Raw genomic sequence first — 20,195 nt, forward strand, 5'->3', positions numbered from 1 at the left:
CCCCACCTTGCTACAACCTCCTTTCAGGTAGTTGTAGAGGGTGATAAGGTCTCCCCTCAGCCTCCTTTTCTCCAGACTAAACAACCCCAGCTCCCAGCTGCTCCTCTTAAGACTTTTTCTCTAGGCCCTTTACCAGGTTTGTTGCTGTTATTCATATTCATGCCATTTCTCGGAAGTCTTATACATATTCGAATTCTTTCCCCGAGGTTATTTACATCTATACCCTCCCACTTGCATCTGTACACTGTTCTCTAGGGGTCTTCTTTGAGGGTCGTGGGGTGAAGGCTCAAAACCTTCCTCTTGGTTGAACTCCTTATTCCAGTGCCTGTGCTCTATTGTTTTGGTTATATTGCAAACCCAAGTTTACAGTTAATCCTCTTTTTCTTCCATATAAGGGCAGGAAGGTAACAACCGGGTAGAGACAAATCATGGCTGAGATAAGTGGTGTCAGCTGAAACAACTTAACCCTGTACCCAAATACACATTACCCTGACTCCATCCCCATACTTGGGTACCTGGAAACTTACATTCTTTCCTACTACCTGTCTGCTATGGCTTAAGCAAAACCACAATACCACTTCTCACACAGTCCTACCCTTAGTTTAGCCACAACTATAAACATCAAGCATTATCAATTTTAAAAGCAGCCACTGTCTGAAAAACATGTAATTAACTTCAGAAAGTGCAGTTACTTAGAAGAAACTTAACTTAAGGAAAATCTACCGAAAGGAGAATAGGTCCTGTTTTAGTGAAACCCAGGATAGATATGAAATATTTTATTGAGAAAAGAAAGCTTCATTCACAGGAGTCTTTAATCTTCTAGTTAGATTGAAAGATCTTTCAAATGAAGACAACAGACAGAAATAGGGGATGTATGAACTCACCTCTTACAATCTGTCTTCTGCCATGGGGCCTATGGTCTGTATTATGTTCATAAAGCTGTAACTTGTTCTTTAGGTTAGTAGTGTCTTTAAAGAATGGTACTAGCAATCAGCTGAATTTTCTTGCCTCTATTCCTGAGGCAAAAGCTTCTTAGGTCCGTGCAATCAATAATTCTAACTCCTTGGTTGTTGGTTTAAAAATCTTTTATGTTTGAATTCGGATTGTCTTTTGATAGGTTAGAATTCTTGAATTATGCTTGTGTTTACTTCATATTTGATTTGTGTGATCTGAATTCCTGATTTTGGAAAACTTAATGCTGAGGCTATTGTGTCAGCAAACACATGCACAGTTTTCTAGTATTTTACTTTTTTGTAGTAAAATTCATGGATGTGATTGACTTTTCATGATTTCCTTTGAGAAGTGCAGTTAGGATCACTTGATTGAACACTGTTTGAGGAACTTGACTTAAGGCCAAACTTACCAAATATTTACAGATTAACTAAGTTTAATATATTGATTTACAATATTTAAATCTTATCTTTTCTTCAAAGATTAAAGGTATTTATAGGTTGTTGTTGTTCCCACCCCCCAGGTTCTGATGAAATACTGACGTTTAGCTCAAAAATTCAAAGTAGTCCTTTTTGAATACACAGCTTGAAATATTTAGCATACATTTAATGGATATAAGTGGGGAAGTGTTGAGGGTGTAATGTCTGAAGCATGTCACATAGGGACTTGGTGGTAAAGGAGACAATTACACAGAAGAACTTTTATTTCTAGCTTTTCTGGTTGGACTCTTAAATAGTATTAATCAGCTGCTTCTTCCTCCCTTTCCCATCCATTGTCTTTCAAAATACTTATTCCAGAAATTTTAAGAAAACCCTAAACCATGATCAGGCACTGTTTTTTGACAGTCTGAAGTGTGCTCTGCAAGGACTCTGTTTGGCTTGGATTAAAATCAATTGAACCATCGCCTGATGCAGAATTGTGGATTGCCACAGGTGTGTGCAAACACACTGACGATAGTACTGTGGAATTAGCTGTGTTTTGTTGCTTAAAGGTAAAACAACTTGTTTACATGGTTTTTCTCCTGTAAGAGATCTGTTCGGTCATATCTATTACAGACATAACATAGGACTGTTTGAATTGAGTTCAGGAGATTGAATATGACCTGACTGAAGGCCAGCTATATCTGTTAGTTGACTTCTGCTGTCCTGGGCATTACATTTTTGGGCTTTTCTTTTCTTTTCTTTTCACTTTTCACTCGTTCATGAGTCTGTGTGAACACTTATTTCGAAGCAAGGGCTTTACAGTAAAGAACTGACTGTATCTGGAAGGTATGATAAGACCATCAGTGCTGAACGTTGTAAGTGTTGATCCTTAAAAAGGATGTAGCCTGGAGGTACAGAAAGTCTTTTGCATCCATTGAAGGGGAAGAAAAACCTACTAATCCTAACTATCACATGGAAGGCTGAAGCAGGAGGCACTGACATGTCTTTTAGGAACTTGAGCTGAAAGGTGGTGAGATGAGAGAGAGCAGGCGAACACAAGTAGGGGGTTTTGTTTGTTTATTTTGTAGAACTGTGCTTCCTCTACCCCTACCTCTTGCCAAAAGGAAAAAAAAAAAGTTAAATTAATCTAGAGAATACTGTTGAACTTTTTTTTCCTCTTTTGGGAGTGCTGAAGGATATTTCACTGTCTGGTGCTTGGAAGGGGGATTAGGCAGAGTTGAGTGGGAGGGAGTGAGTATTGGACATGCAGGTGTGCATGCTGGAGTACAATTTTCAGCAATTGAATGTGCTAACTAGTGGGCCCACTGCTCTCAGGAAGTTATCTACTATAAACAGGAGTTAAATGAACAGGTTTGGGGGTAGGAATGGTTTTAGCTTTCAGCTGTACTTGTACAGCCTTGGGAATTAGAAAACAATTTAAAACTCAGGACAATTAAGCTGCCACAATATCAATATATATTTAGAGAATGAAACTGAATTAAAGGGTGGTGAAGGTCATCAGAGTGAGTTGTAGCATTTTATGCATTAGTGTAGTATTTTAACCAGCAGCTAATAATCCCCTAACATAACAATGATGGGCCACCAATCTGGAATATGTATGGACTTTGCTACTAAATTCTATTTAGTGTAGTTCAGTACATCTTCTAATAACTGCAGAGAAAGTGATGTTTTACATGGCATTATTCATAATCCTTTTATAGTTGAAACTTTTATAGCTACTGCAGACAGCAAAACCAGCAAGGCTTTGTCTTTGAACACGTACCACTTGTGCAACTTCTGTGGCTACTTCTGTTGCAGAAATTCCAGCATGGATGACTTTGTCAGCAGCTGATTTTTCCTCTTGATGGCTTCACTCTGATTGTTTCTTCAAGAGTCAATTTGCAACACCTGTACACTCCTTACTTGTCTCTGCAGCTAGAGTTAAGTGGAGCATGGACTGAAACGTGACCACAAATGCTTTCAGACATTTCTTCCGGAATGATATTGTCTGTGCAGAAATACTGTGTGTGGCAAGTACTGAATCAGACTTGCTTCTTTTTTGTTTTGACATTGCTACTGCTGTGTCTTGTGCAGTAGCAGTAGGTCTTCTGTCGTTTTTTTTTGGAGGGCTTTCAGCTTTTGGTAGGATGGTACTTGGAACAAAAATTATTTAATGACTTTGATATTCACAGTAGCAGCTGGATTAGCAACAGTCTTTGCTGTTCTATGTTTGCCGTGTTCTTGTTTCAAGGACCGTAAGCTCTTGGTTTTTGAAGTGAAGGTGTTTTTTCCACAAATTGTTACCAAAAATTGAAATCAAGAAGACTCTCGAAATCAAATGATAGTTTGGAAAGCCGACGTTGGTTTATTACAGCGCCGGGTGCATGGGGGATCGCTCCTCCAAGCATGCACACAGAGTAAAATGAAGATACATATTATATACCATAAAACATTTGCATATTCATAATACACTACATATTAATTGTTATTCACACTTAGAATTGGTGAAAAGTTTCTCACTTCTAAAGTAAATTAGTACACATTCTCAGTAAGCACTAATGAAGCCTCCGTATTGACTACGCATGCTCCCCAAGTGGGGCTTTGCCCTCTTTCAGGGGGGCCATTTGATCTCTCACTACCACAATTACCTCTGTCCTGCTCTCAGCCAATTTATTGTTGATGTCTGTGGGTTGTAACGTTTTATCAGCTTGACTCGCTTCATGTCTAGAACTCCCTCTCTTGGAGGCCTCTCTGCACATTCTTGCCTACTGACTTAGATAACAGCGACCCTTCTTCTGTCATTGGTTCTTTTTCTTGATGCTTCCTAACCTTGAGATGCCAGGCTAAAGAATGTGCCTGCTTTTCTGTTAATTTAGCTGAATTACTTAACCTTTTGGTATCAAAATGAGCATATTTATTTCCCACCATAGTAAAGACTGAAGTGTTTTATAATGCCAGCTTGGGCATCCCTTCTTAGTATTAACTGGAGTCAGTCTGATGTCTGTCTAAACATAGCATGGATTGTATTGCCTTGTTGTCTTTTGAGATTTTTGTAACTGTTAAAAGATTCAGTCTTCTATTTCATACTAGTAGTAGGAACTCAACTTTCCTACTGCTTTTGGTAACTTAGAATTGTTGAGAACATCAGACTGTCGTCTTTTTCTAATGCTTAGAATTATACTTTTGCAGTAGGAATATCAGATGCCAAATTACCATTTAGTATTTAGTGCTTTTTCCCTGCTTCACTGGGGCTGATAGTATTTTTGCGTGCTGATCACAGCCATCTCCTTGCCTTGTGCATGGATTCATTAGTACAGACAAAGAACTGCAGGGAGGAAGCAGGCATTGATTGTTTCATCCACACTTCTATCTGCCTGTAGTCAACTGATTCCCTAATAAGAAACATCCATTGACTCTGGTAATAGTCAAGCAAAGGCCTGGAGGAAAACGGGGTTGACACAGAGTCCTTCGAGTCTTACAGAAGAGATTGTGCATTTTTTTTTTGTTGGTAGAAGAAGATGAGAACGATAAATCTTGCAAGCATTTACAGAAGGTGGTGGCTTTGATTTCCTGTCCCCTGTTTCCCTTTGTTATATTTTGCAGATCTTTAGGAATAGTCAACCAACTCCCCTTCACCAAGGGGTCTCACAGGGACAGGCATATTTAAAACTACTAAGCTAAGCCATCTCCTAGAACAAGGGAGCAGCAATGGTTGTTATTGTTGACAATTGATTGTCTGGTCTACTCTAAAGACCACCCAATGATGGAAAAATCTGTAAGTTACCAGGTATTGTATTTGAATGCTTCATTATTGTTACTTTAGAAGCCTAACAATTTTTGAGACTAGTTGGCCTACCCACCACAAAAAGGATAAGTGTTGTCCTCTCTAGTTTGTTTACCCTCTTTGCCGTCCCATTTCCATGGTTAAACAGTCCTAACCTTTTCTTTGAATGTTTTCTAGACCTCAGTGCTTTCCTATGGACACTCTCCATATGGACATGCTCCAATATTTGAACACGTTGCCTGAGATTGGCTATAGTGCTTCCACCTAGTACTTGATGTTCTCATCAGTTGCGTGGGAGGCATGTTTCATGTTTTGCAGTCTGTGTTCCTGTGTAGGTATCTCAATGCCGTGATTGCTGTTTTTCATTATAGGATGATGTGTAGATTAAAGATAATTTGTGGTTACAGGGGTACCTTCATATATAACTCTTGACAGACCTTTTTATATTTATTAATAAACAACAGTACTTCTGAGGAAGGGCTGAATATAATAAATGTAACAGCAATTTATGAGCCTGCCATAAAGTTCACGGTTTGTTCTTTTTTGCAGGCTGCTATAGTGCTCAAAACCTGGGGGTATAAAATGCTAATTCTGTGCCTGGTTTCCTCATATGACACTGATATGCTCTGCTGATCTGCTCCACCATCCCATGCCCCCTTCCCACAAGACTGATGTTTTGGTACCTTTATGACTCTTCTTTTCGATTTAGTTAAGGAATAAAAGGAAAGGTTTTCCTATTTGAATCAGAACAGGAATGAAATCACCTTTTAAATGACTTCTATTGAGCTAATATTTGTATTGATAATTCTTTCGGTATACCATCTCAGAAGCAGATTTGAAATTTGGTCTAAGAAATGAGTGTTTAAATGGGATACATTCTGTTGTTGGTTGTGCTAATGTGACTTACTAATATTGCCAGCTGTTGTGGGATGTAGCTTTTTTTGTTGTTGTCCTTGACTAATCAAGTTGGGGGCAAGTTCTAGAACTGTGTATTGCAATGCATGCTAATACTTTTCTGTCTTTTATAAGATGGGTTAGAAGTAAAGTATTTCTGACTCTAAAATATGATTACTTCTGACAAATAATGTTTTTTTTTCCTTTTCTTTACAGATATTTTCCAGTTTATCCCTGAATGAGCGTTGCCTTTCAGCGTCATTAGTCTGTAAATATTGGCGTGACCTCTGTTTAGACTTTCAATTTTGGAAGCAACTGGATCTCAGTAGTCGTCAACAGGTATGAAGGTATCCTTGTGGAAAAATTATGTGTTGATGACTCCAAACTTGTTCTTAGAACTTATACTCTTGACCAAAGGTAAACGAAAGAAACCCGTAAAATGGTGATGTCTCTGCTTTCAGAGATTTTTCTAATAGAGGCTGAAAATGTCTGGACCCTTAGGTTAACTCCTTTACATGTAGCTTCTTTTGGCTGATGTCAGTTGTTAAATAATGTGAGGACTATTGCTGTCTGAAATGGATTGTGGGTTACCTGTCTCAGGTCTGCATCAGGTAGTAGTAGTTCCATTCGTAAGAACTATCAGATCTTATTAATTGAAAGATGTACTTGAGCTTTTCTGAAGATGCCGTAATTTGAAGAATGGTCACCTAACTGGTGCTTGCTCCATTTGTTTTAACAAATGATTCTTTAATTTTTCTTCAACTGATGTGACTTTTACTAATCAGAAGACAGGTAGTGTCTTTTTAGGCCTTTAGCCCATCCTAGAATTAAATATATCTGGCATTCATGGATTTAATTTAGTGATATCCTTACAGAGCTTAGTCTTAGATTGTTCAGTGTAACTTTCCTCCTTGGCAGACTTCAAGTGGGTGGGCAAACAACACAGACATCCTTGATGTTTCTTGTTACTTAGTTACTTGCGGAGATTTATAAAACAATTTATTGAGAGTTTCAGGAAAATACAGGGTGGAGGAGAACTACCCATTTGAAGAAGCAGCAACATGAACACATCTATGTTGGACATAAAGAATGTATGTGGGATGCTATTTTCAGATCAGCAATTCATAAGAAAGCATGCAAGTTCTCTTGCTTCTAGAGTTACTAGTTAACGTATTTCTGAACAACTATGGAAAAGTTATATAGCAGGTTGTCTGATTTTTCTCAAGTGACTCAAAATCACATACCAATCAGAGGTCCGTCTTCTTGCTCTGTAGGTACTCTGTGTGAAATAAGTCTTTCTTCTTCACTCTCTTGAGGTGTACGTTTATTTCTACTACAAAGGTTTTTAATGGTTTTGCCTATTAGGTATGTTGAAGTCTCAGTAAAGTTTATCAGTTGTGGCATTGCCCTAAGAAACCTATTTTGCCAATTTTTATTGGATTCCTAAACCAATATTAAGCACAGATGTTATCCTTCTCCATGTGTGGGGAGGGTTTTGTGGTGGGTGTGTGTGTTTTTGTGGGTTCTTTTTGGGGGGAGGTGGTGGTGGGGAGGGGTGTGTGGTGTGTGCTTAGTTTTTTGTTAAGGCATTGTTTGTGAGTTTTAGTGGTTGGGATTTTTTTTAATTTATCATGTTTTCTGGGTAGCAGCTGCCTGATGAAACAGCAAGAAAAAAGGTTAGACTTGCTACTAACGGAAAACAGATTGAGTGCAGTGGAGAAAGTGTTTGTTTCTCAAGTGTGTAAAAGGAAAACAAAAGGGATTCGTGTTGCTCTCTTGCCCTCTGCAGGCTTAAAGCTAAATCTCATCTATGCTAAGTGGTGGATAAGTATTCCTGAATGGTTTTGTTAGAAAGACTTTCATCATATGTCACCTAAGGTTTTGGAAACCAAGCTTTTTAAGTGAGGGAGTTCTATGCATTCTGTCTTACCTGCTTTGGTTTTGTTTGTTTTGTTTTAATTTATAAGCTTGAGCATGAAGAATATCTTCTGTTTCTTAGCTGCTTTGTAGGACTTGCTTCTTTTAAAATTATTGCCATGTTAGCTAACTACAATGTGTATAGATACAAAGTGGATAGAATGTTTTCCTTCAAAGGAGCTCTGGGAAAATAGTGTATGTGTCTGATTTAGTGGTATTTCATAGACTAACACTTAAAACATGCAGGTATTCTTTTTAAAACTGAGCAAATAACACGAGGAAACTTCTGGCTTTTAATTAGCTTTTTGCTGTTGCAGTGTTTTTTCCTTCTCATCTGTTTTGTTCGCTACTACCTTAGGTGACTCTTCTTCCATAGTTAAGAAGCACATTGTTACCTGCACCACTGTAGTATTTGTCTACTGGCACCTGGTTTTGGATGATTACCAAAGCCTGAGTAAAACCTGTTGCATTTCAGACATATATAAACCCTTCACTTCTCTGGAAGTGCTACGTTAGGTACGTAACTAGCGTGCTACTATAGAAGGCCAAGCAAATCCTTTTCTAAAGGATGGAAAATTCTTTGTCTAAATTATGAAGAGGACCATTAACTGTTACTCTTTCTAAGTGATGGAGCAGAATTCTTTAAAGATAACTGTAAAACTGATTATACCTGTATGCTCTTACCTTGGAAAACAAATCTCTTAATTCTCCCAATAGCTTATGGAAATGGATCTTAGAAACAGTAATTTTTGTGCTAATGAAATTAAAGATGTTTATGAAAAAAGTTAAATTTGATATTTGGATTTTCTTTGCAGGTGACTGATGAGCTGCTGGAAAAGATAGCATCAAGAAGCCAGAATATTACTGAAATCAATATTTCTGATTGTCGCAATATATCTGACAGAGGAGTATGCATATTAGCAATTAAATGTCCTGGTCTCCTGAGGTATACTGCCTACAGGTGTAAACAGCTTTCTGACACCTCTATTATTGCAGTTGCCTCTCAATGTCCTCTTCTTCAGAAAGTGCATGTAGGCAATCAAGACAGACTCACTGATGAAGGCCTAAAGCAGGTAACATCCATTCCACAAATTTCTTTTGTAAATTTAGTATCTTTCCATTTCTTACCAAGTATGAAAAGGGACATGGAAGAAAGTACCCCCTTCTAGTATTTGATTAAAATCAGATGACCTCTTCTACTTCAAAAATTGATTTATGCCTTTTTTTTTTTAATATCGATGAATTAAATGCTCCCTTTTATAATGCAATTTCCAGTTTGACATCCTGTACTTCACCTCTGGCTGAGTAGAGTTTTCCTGAGCTTGGTTGCTATTTGAAACCAGTGTTGAAGTAACTCTTTTTTGCATCGTGAAAGCCAAAGGTGACAGATCTTTATTTGTTAGGCATGCAGGAAGGTTTCATCAACTCTCTGTGTTAAAGGAGCATTTATGTTAAATCAAATGTGCTGTCAATGGTCTAGCATACAGGCATTGTTAACTACTTACATGCGTAATAAATAACTTAGTTCTTATGTTCTGCTCTTAGGTCCATTTTATTAACTGTAGTTAGCAACTTCATTTTATCACGTATGTAACTATAATCTTCCTTGTGTATAGTACTTACGAAAACCTTATCTTACAGAAAGATAATTTTTAAGGGGGGGGAGGCGGAGAAGCAGGAAGAAATCTTAACTCCCAGCTCTCCAGTTCAGTCGAATCCTGTTGGTTTTTATCCTTTATTCTTAAACACTTGCTTTGATTTCACTAATTGCAGCTGGGTTCAAAATGCAGAGAATTGAAAGATATTCATTTTGGGCAATGTTACAAGATCTCAGATGAAGGAATGATCATTATAGCTAAAGGCTGTCTGAAGTTGCAAAGAATATACATGCAAGAAAACAAATTAGTAAGTACCTGTCATGATTTCCCCCCCCCCCCAGTATTCTCATTGTCAAAGGTTTCTCTTGCTTTTTGTGTTTAAAACTTTCTTCTGAATAGCTGCTTTTTGGTAGTGAATTGCTAAACTGTTCTCTAGCTGTGAAAATTTAGTTTCTACAGAGATAGCTCAGAAGGTGACTCAAAGTACAGGTTAAGCTAATGCTGTTCTAGATACATATTAACTTTTGGTTTTGACATGACATTCCAGGACTAGTTGTTTGGGAAATGCCTAGTATGCATAGAAAAATGCTTAGTCCATACGGAATGTTTCTTCTGTTTATACCAGTACGTTTTTCTACAGTAAAAAGTGCAAACTTATCTCAACTAAAAGATTTTTAGAGACTGGGTTCTTGATTACAAATAATACAGTCTGATAATCTTTTATTGAAATATGTCACTTTCTCATCGGGATGCAGTAGAGTAGTGTACCAGTGCTAGAAGGAGAAAGTTGTTGAGTAATAAAACTGTCTTGTGTCCTAATTATAACACAAAAATATTTTTTTGATGTTGAAAGCTAGTATCTACTAAGTGGTATAATAGAGCGCTGGCTCCAATTTTTTTATTTATTATTTATTTATTGTCAGTATAAAAATTTGCTTGCAGTTGAATTCTTAACTATCAGCTAATGTCAAGGTTATAACCTTTAGTTTGAAAACTGCTGAATTGGAATACATAAATTGCATTTGTGAGAAAACAGCATACCTTGTACTTGGAGTCACTTGATATTTGGCTTCAAATAGACAAAACAGATACTAATGCCCGAGATGGTTCATTTGAGAATGGTTTCTATTTAAATTTTAAAAAAAAAAACATTTACTGATGTTGATCAGAATTGTAGGAAGTTGAGAAATAGGAAATAATGACCAAAACTGAGATCTCAGAATAGTTCAGATGCAGAAACAAGGGTGTGTCCCCTCATTTCGTATCAAAACAAAGTCTTGAGTACTATCAAAATTAGTCCTTGTAATATTTATTATGTATTTAATACATGAAAATCTTTTAATTAAAAAAGAGAAATGAAAGTTACAAGAAACCTAGAAGGAAAGCATACTCCTGCAGAAATTAACTGGAGAAAGGCAGAGAAATTTGAAGTATTATTTATCTTTGAATGAAAGAGCAAAAACTTGTTCAAGGTTTGCATAATTGTATGTGAAAGATTACTTAATTGTACATAAAGATTATTGTATGTATAAATAAATAAGTGCATGATCATTGGAAAATATGTGGATAAGGTGTTAATTTGACCTTCCTTATAGGTATGTTTTGTATGTCTTGCTGTTGAAGTGTTTATTCTCTAAATAGAATGAAATGTAACCTAAGAAGCTGATGTTATAATTGTTAGCACTAAAAAATTCTGTGGTTTTATAATCTGGAATGTCATCTAAGTTCTCAGTTGAATTGGGACATAGGAAGTCTCTTAAGACGATCAAGGAAAGATGTTCTTCATTTGCACTTTATTTGGTTGCCTCCATTACTAAGACAAAAATATGTAGTCTTGAATGTATAGGAAACTTCTTTTAATTATTTTGTCACTTCTGAAAATGTGTCAAGTGAGTTACCAAAACTAACCCTTTACACAATTTTTCATGAATGTAGTTTTTTTATTGTCTAACTTTAAGATTGGCCAGCAGCTTTATTTAATTTTTCGGGAAAAAATAAACTTCATTTAGCATTGTACAGTCCAAACTCAACTACTTAAATCTTGGTCTAGAAATATAGTCATGAAATAAGTTATAAAGCTGTTACGAACGCCAGGCTGTTGCATATTTAGAATAAAATAACACTTAAATAATTCAGCTAGATGACAAAGCTGCAAAAACTGATGTGCTTTCCCCTTGCTAGGGGCAAGAGACTAAAATCTTGCTGGAAGTGTAATTTTGTGTGATGAACCAAGACAACTTGTAAGATGTTATCGTGTAGTTGTAAAATGAAAATATTTACATTCCAAAGTGAGTAAATAATAATAAAAAAAGGATTTTTTAATGATGTAGAGTTAGCTTAAAATGGAGTAATGGTAGGTGGTGAATTATAATCCACTGTTGGTTTGTCATTCTCTGTGTTACTTTTCTTTTTAAGACTGCATTTTAAAATAAAACCACTGTTAATATTTACTATGGCACATCTTACTTCCTACTCCTTTGGTGACAAAACTGGTTTGGGGAAGCGTGTGTGTTTGTTTTCAAAATAATTGAGTATTCATTCTCTGAAATCAAAGTGTTCTGTGGCAAGAGAAGTGTACTTGACATATGAGGGCTTGGTTTGTTTATTTGCAGTTCATAGATTGTCAGTCTGCTGTAGGAAGAAGACTCCTTTCCCCCCTCACCCCCCTTTTTTAAACAGCTTCTATGGTTTCAGTGTAAATACTGTAAATTCAGTCTGTGTGTTTGGTATTTTCTTGTTTCTCTTTCAGAGGTGCTCAAAATCATGTGACTCTTGCAGACAATTTCTATTAATTTCAAAATGTGTAGTTCTTTATAGATGGTACACGATGGCTTGCTTTTCATGTAGGCTTGTCTCAGACTAATGGATTTTATACTTGAAAAATACATCTATACAAAGGCAACCAGCAGCTAAATAATGTCTTTGTGAGTGTTACTTTAAGTGAAATGTGGATCAGGCAGCACAGTTCAGTTGCTTCATCTGTTGCTAAGTAACTCCATTATCAGACTGCTGAGCAGTAACAGAGAAAGAAGAATTTATGTTCTGATTGTTTAATATACTAGGCATTTCACAGAAAAATAGACCCTTTCCTTTCCTTGAAATGCTAATTATGTCATAGTAATAAGTGAAAGCTGCAAATAATTGATGGGACATGTAAGGAAAAAGTTAGGATTCCAAGGCTAACTTAACAACACAAAGCTGTTGTTTGCATAACTGCTCATGATTTGTATCTCTTCACAATATGTTTATTTTTCTCTGTCCTTTGAATGGAAGAGTAATTATGCAAAGCCTCTTTTCTGAAGCATACTGACCAAATTGGGAACCTCGTGGGAAAAAAAAAAAAATAAAAACTTACAGGACTTGTGAAGTATGCCAGTATGTTGAGTTGTCTTTCCTTATTTGTCCCCAAGCTGTCTTATACAATCAGTCAAGTTCAGTGTAAATGGAAGAACAGATTATAACTCTGTCCAGACAAAACTAGGAAGTTTCCTTGCTTCTTGACTGAGTTTAGTTGGACTTATTTTATGGTCATGGCTGGAATTGAATGCTCTCAATATAACATTCATGTTTACCTCATGTGAATGATCAATGTGAGTGAAGCTGGTGGAAGATGAATTGGTTAATTTCAATGTTAACTTTATACAAACCCCTTTTTTGTCCTTTTACCACAAACAGAAAATACATAGCTTGAACTGCAAAATCAGAGAACAGGTCCACACTAACATGCAGTACTCTCACTGAGACATGGAGTGGGGCTGTACTTAACCTGAATTGTCAAGGAAAATGAACACTTTTCCTTGCACCCTTCCCTAGAAGAACGGAGCCCTGAAGGATTTTAAAGGTTTTGTGACCTCTCTGTAGAGGAATGCAGAACAAGCTTGTGACTACGGTGCACCCAAAGGATTAACCCCAGAAGCAATTTTGTGTGTAAACTCTTCATTTACTCATTTTGAAGAGAGTAGAATTAGATTTGGGAGCTCATTCTAGAGCTGGGAAGAACCTCCACTTAACTATGTTGATTTTACACGCTAATTTCTTTCTCATTGCCTTTCCGTAGCTGAGTGACTTAATGGCTGAAATTATAATACAGGGTTGCTGAAACTTAGCATGTGGGAGTTACAGATTTGTACCTCCCTATTCCACTCAGTGTCTGTGTTTTTCTTCATGGTGGGTTAGATGTGGATGAGAAGAGCAAGCTTATAAAGAGGAAGGGAGATGACGTTTTAGATACTCTAACAGGATGACAGCATTTCTACCTCTGTACTTTCTTCCCTTCCTCTCTTTTCTCTTTTTCAAGCTTGTTTAGGGGTAGATGAGAAATAATACTGCAACTAAGCTACTACAGTTGGAATGCTAGCAGCATTTCTTCCTTTTCAATAAAATAATCTTATGAAGTAGATGACTTAAAGACAAATCATTTGTCTGATGGTTCCCATGTATGTTCATTGAGGCAGTAATCGTCTAACTTGACCATGTTTCTGCTTCCTTGTTTGTATTTTGACTGTCCAGGAACAGTGTATACTGTGACTGGAAGACATTTCCATATAACCAAATTTTGGCCCAATTGGCAGTGTGTTTGATAATCTTTTTTTCATGCTTGATGTGTGGGAACACTTTTATAGTAAATATTTTACAGATATTATTTAATGGTATTTTTAAAGATTAGTATTCTGTTAGTGTTCTGCCCACCTTTGCAGTTTGTAGCAGACAATACAGAGTAGAAATTCCTGTTAACTGTGACGCTACATTTGATAGAAACTAAAATACTGAAGGTAGGAGAACAATATACTTTTTTAGTTTCAGTAAAAAATACTTAAGATAGACTAAACCAGACATTTCAGTTTTATGTCACATAGTTAAATACCTAACATACCCTTTTTAAGCATTGACTGGAATCAACCTAGTATAAAAATCTGTAGGACAAAATAAACTTAGTTGTCATGTTTTCTAACAGTCACAGCATAGTGTAATTGGATTTATTTATCCTTATGTGTTTTACTGAGATTCCACCCCCTATTCCCCCCCATTTTTGGCTTGGGGGAGCAGTTATCTTCATACATGTCAGCTACAAAACACTTCAGTGATCTCTGTGCATGACACAGGACAAACATGAAGAGGAGAGTGTACTTTGCTCTTTGATTTGAGTTTAGACCATGCAAATTGTTTGAACAGAGAAGTCAGTATTATGAGGTGTATAAACTGCACATCATCTGATAATGTGAACTATTGAAGTTAGAATATATAGAAGAAACTTACTTTTTCACTGGTAACAAGTAAATGAAAGAGTCTTTTGGTGAAAAACAGATTTCCCTGCCCTTCACCCTTTCCCCCCCGCATGTTCCATATACTATTTCAATTTTTACGTATCATTACTTAAGACCGTTCTACTCGGAGAAATTTCAGGAAAAGGATCATTTTCCCATGCTTCTTTGTAAATACTTTCCCAAAATACTTTCTCACTAGCTTATTTCACTGTTTTAAGGTTTTGAAAAGAACTGTAGCTGTTCCAGACTTCCCAAATTTTTTTTTTCTTAAATTAAAAACTCATGTTCTCCAGGAAAGTTTTTTGGTTTTTACTGGTTTTCTTTGTAGACACAGAGTGCACATATATGACTAGTTACTTGCTAAACTTACGCATATATTAAGGATGATGCCAATACTGAGATTGATTTCTCTACCGTATATCATAGCTTTGGTCAATGATGTTTCATCTTCTGTCAGGTATTAAATTAGAGCTTTCTAAAGCAAAAACTCCTTTCAAATGACATTATTGGTAGTGTTCACTAGTAATGATAAAGCACCTCTTGTATTTTAGTTTGTTAAACACGTTACGGATGTGCCAAAACCTACTAATGTACAGTATAAATAATTTCAGTGCTTTAAAAATGCGTTGAATAACTATACTGAAACTAAGCTGAGATATGAGAAAGCGTGCTTTCAGAAGAGCTGTTTGAGACTTCTGTTCAGTATTAAAAGCTGTCAGAAAATTAAGCTTTTCAATAAGCCCTTCTGAAACATTCACTTTATTTTTACAATAAAATAAAATGGTTCAGTCATTTCTCTAGAAATCTGATAGAACCTTATTTCTCCGTGTGATATTTTTTTTTCCTTTTTTTTGTTTGGAACTGCTGCATTTTGACTTGGGTAGTGTCTGGAATACTGTTCCTAAGGTAAAACTGTCATGCTGAATTTGATGTTAATAAAGGAAACAAATATGTATTTGTTGTAAGGGCATTTGAACCACTATGCAGTTGTCAGACTTTTATTTTCTACACAAATGTTTGTGTAAACAATCTAGCAGTAAAGACAATACTTTGTGGTCACCCTTAGGTGGCGGTGTTGACTTTGTAGTGCTAACAGGCCGCGGAGTCCTTGCTATAGCGTCTTACCAATACACAGCAGGTAACTTCTGAATAATGTACTGGTTCCACACATCCGGTTCTCACTTCAGTTCAGCTGCCAGGATCACTGTCTAAGTAGTTCTTAAATGTTTTCGGACTGTTAAGCATAACAAAGCCTACTCAACTAAATAGCGTTTGACTCTTGCAGTGTAGTTATGCGTATTCTTATTGAAGCATTTGAAGAGGTTTGCTTTGTGTAGTTCATTAAATCTTAGAAAAGAGGAAGGAGAAAACTGATAGAATTTGGGGACTTTGTGGGATATTTTGGGTTCTTTTAAAATAGAATTCGTTTGAAGAACATACAGTGGAAATGTGTGTATCTTGAAACAGGTCGCCCAGAGAGCTCGTGGATGCCCCATCCCTGGCAGTATTCAAGGTCAGACTGGATGGGGCTCTGAGCAACCTAACCTAGTTGAAGATGTCCCAGCTCATTTTAGGGAGTTTGGACTAGATGACCCTTAAAGATCACTTCCTACCCAAACCATTTTATCATTCTATGATCTGTACTAGATATACTAAGTATAAAGTGAATCAGTTAAAAGTAGCCACTAGTGGAGATCCTGAGTGGAACCTTGGAGAAAACCAACTATTGTTCCTTTATTTGCTTTTTACCTATTCCTAGATAAGACCACCTTCTGCAATGATAATGCGGTTTTGAAGTTGTGACTTCTTAAAAGCCAAGAATGTGTCTTTTGAGGATGCGTATTTTGGAATATGGCACAGGAAGCTATGCTTTTTGAAGCAAATTATTTTGTGTGCACCCTTGTCTAATAGTGTGGATTTTCTTATTTACTGCATTAATTTTATTTTTTAATAGTGTAAACCAAAAGTACTTCAGATGTCTTGCTCTTCAGTCATATTTCAAGGATATCCGTGAGAGACACGAACTAATTCTGGTTAAGCCCTTGCTGTCAGATGATAAATTAGGAACCCCTTGAAGTAATCATTTTCAGCTTAATGCTTAGCACGACATTTTGGGTTTTAAATGTAGTGTTATAAGTTATATTGGGAGTGTTTTTCTATGTTGTATTGTTCAGAAGACATCTTACCTCTGCAGGAGGAGATTTTAGTCGAGTTACAGGGTGTGGGTTTTTTTTCTTGTTTGTTTTTAACCTTCGCTAATGCTTTTGTGTTCTTGTATGATTTCTGTCCCCTATCTTCCCCCCTGCAAATGTTTATCTTGAATGGGGAAACTTTGTATTTAAGCAAGTGAAAGAAAATTTCATTTTAACGTGAATTCAGTGTTTGTGAAACTCTTTAGACTGACAGCATTGGAAGCTGAAGTCCTCGTTTTGTCCACTAAACAGATGCGGTGTGAGCAGCAGCAGCAGTGCAAGCTTCACCCCACTGCCCCACCAAAGTGCTGCAAACCCTGACCTAGAAAGAGACCTGTAGCAAGGGTTAAGAGGCTTATTCAGTCTCCATGCTCATTCACTTTTTATTGTGGGTGCCAATGGGAGTACCCATTTGTGATAGTGGATGGATATCCACATCGCAAAAGCACCAGGAACTGAACTGAAATCACCAGCTTATTTTGTAAAAGCTACTAACCATCTATCACGTGATTTAACTTCAGTTACCACAGACCTGGGTCACTGGTAGAAGTGAATGGCTCCATGTCCCATTGTCAATTCTCTGAGTCAATTCTCTTTATAAATACTAGTGCAGATTCTTTATACTGTGTGCCATGCAGAAACAAAATGTGTGTATATACTGTAATTTTCTTGGAAAGCTAGTTGTATACCCATTTCAAATGCTTGACTGCATAAATATACATACTCTGGCTTAATAAGGTCAGCTATATGGTGCCACTGCGCTGTGCTTTTTTCTGTTTTTGAAAAAGTACTGTATTTATTGAGCTTTTTAACAACTATTCGATGTTGTGAGTTGACTTGTCATGTGACAGTGTGTGTGTATATATACTTTTTAAAAGCAATTAAGAACTGGAGTTGTAATTTATGTTGTTGCATTAATTATGTGTTTCAGCTCTTGTTAGGTTACATGTGGTAGGTTGATGGCTCTACCTACTCTACAGTTTAAAAAACTTTCAAAGTTTATATTGATACAAAATTAGATATTATACCACTTAAAGTAATTCTTTGGGCTGTAATTTGTTACCAATTTTTATGAATATTTTATGTATAAAAATGTGTAGTACGTACACTGTAAATTAACATAATGACAGAACTGAAGCAGGAATAAAAAAGTGGCTGATGCAGAAGTTTTTCTACTTTTTGGTCAACGTTGTAAGATGATTATTGATTTGGTACTTACAGATGATGTATTTTGCATGCAATTTTTGAAAAGATTAAATACATTATTTTTATACATTCAAGTGATGGCTGCTAATACCTGCACGTTACTGACTGTCATGTTAGTGAACTTGTACATCAAACTTAAAGTACCATAATGAATAGTATTCCCAATATTGAAGATTCAGATACTAAAAATCCAAATGGGTGGAGATAATGTGAAAAACCTAAAAGCAACCTACAAGCAAATTGCAGCAAGGTGGGAGTTGTAAATATAAGTCAATTTTTATGCTTTTTGTATAGTTGTTGAAAGAGCCATTGTATATTGTAGTTGAAATAGATACCAAAGGCAATGGCAGTACAGAAATGAATGGTATTTATAGGTTATTTCTGTATTTCTAGAGAATGCATTTTTTTTTTATTAAGCGCTCTGTCAACCTGCAAATTAAAAGTTAAAATGTAATTAGTAGTCAGCTCAGAAGATGCCCGTACAATTTCTTCACTGTTCTGATATTTTGGTCTAATTTGACCCATTAGCATTATACGTAAAAAGAATGAATGTAAATAAAAGCAAATTAATAGGAAGTTGCAATAGCACATTGCCTTCAAAAGAGGCTATTTCTGAAGCTATAAAACCGCTGTAATAATATGTAACTGCTATACTGAAAAAGATGTATGCAGTGAAATTACTTTTTTTAATCTGGATTGCAGTAATTAATAAATTTTACAAGAAAATTTATGCTTCATTGTGCTAACTGAAATGATAAATTGTTACTGAACTAAGCAAAATGTTTACATTTGATTATGTAGGGTAGATTTATATAAATTTTAATGGACATAATAGATGTTGAATTAAACTAGAGTGTAGGCACTTGTTTGGTTTTTTTGGTGGTCTTTAGTTTTGTGGGTTTTTTTGACTGTTATTGTTGAACTAGTTATTTGAGCTTTTAATCTAATTTAAAAACTTGGTGACAAGGGATTGGTAGCTGGATATGGAGTTTTTTTGATTGTTTGGAGTATCCATATCTAACTGCCATTTGGGTCAATGGTGCAAGTATTACTGCATTACTTTAGTCATGAGCAGAATTCAGTGATACTAGAGTGCAGAATCTTTCCACTAAAACAGTGTTTTAACAGAAGGTGTGCTGCTAGATTTTGAAGTCACCTAAATTGAGTTTTAACAAAAACCTTCAATTTCTGTAGGGTTTTTTGGGGGTGGCGGGTTTGGGTTGTTTTGTTTTTTTTTTTATCTAGTGATATCTTGTGGCAAATGGACCACTGGCAGACTCCAGATGAATCACTTGTAGTTCTTCATTTGTTAAGTCGGTATCTTGACCCATGCTGTACTTCATAAAAATCTTCAGCCATTCACTTAAGGATAACAATAAATCAAAACTGATAATATTGCTCTCAGTGAGCTGTGATGCTTCTTACTGAAAGAGATCACAAATATGATGCTGTGAAGCAAATCCTTAAAACTGTCAGTATCATTATTTTAAAATGGTGGTAATTTGCATCCATCAAAGACAATACAAATATGTTTGTATTTGTATAGGACAAAGACAAGATTATGTAAAAACAATGAATGACTGACAGGCATCTTTGTTTATATCATCTGTTCCAGCAAATTCCTGTTAAACTTTTTATGAAGCTAGAAAAATGAACTTGTCAACTTTCTGAAGCTGGATGAAAACACTTTGTTTCTCAAGGAACTTGACCGTAACTTGACATAACCTTAAACTTTTAAGTATGAGAGATCAAATCTTGTATGCAGTTAAGTGTAATGGAAGGAAGTTCTACAAATGGCTATGTTCCTTCTCCTCATGCTGCTGTTGTGACCAGTATCTGGGAACAAATATATTCATGTTCTGTCATGGATATCTTGAGGTTCTCTTCCAGGTAGTTGCATTCACCAGATTATTGCATTGTTGGCCCATGTTGCAGGGCAAACTGAGTGGGCATGCTCAAACTATCCT

General features: G+C 36.2%; 1 protein-coding gene across 1 annotated transcript; it reads left to right on the forward strand.

Moving 5' to 3' along the window:
* Positions 1–6,267: 6,267 nt before the first annotated feature.
* On the forward strand, positions 6,268–9,873 carry LOC104161452 (F-box/LRR-repeat protein 17-like; the record flags this gene model as incomplete). Its single annotated transcript, XM_009699904.1, has 3 exons — positions 6,268–6,390; positions 8,784–9,041; positions 9,742–9,873. Coding segments are annotated over 3 exons (513 nt in total), but the record flags the coding sequence as incomplete, so codon positions are not given.
* Between the last annotated feature and the right edge of the window lie 10,322 nt (positions 9,874–20,195).

This window comes from Cariama cristata, unplaced genomic scaffold (assembly GCF_000690535.1).
Source record: "Cariama cristata isolate BGI_N322 unplaced genomic scaffold, ASM69053v1 scaffold5885, whole genome shotgun sequence".
Taxonomy (NCBI): domain Eukaryota; kingdom Metazoa; phylum Chordata; class Aves; order Cariamiformes; family Cariamidae; genus Cariama; species Cariama cristata.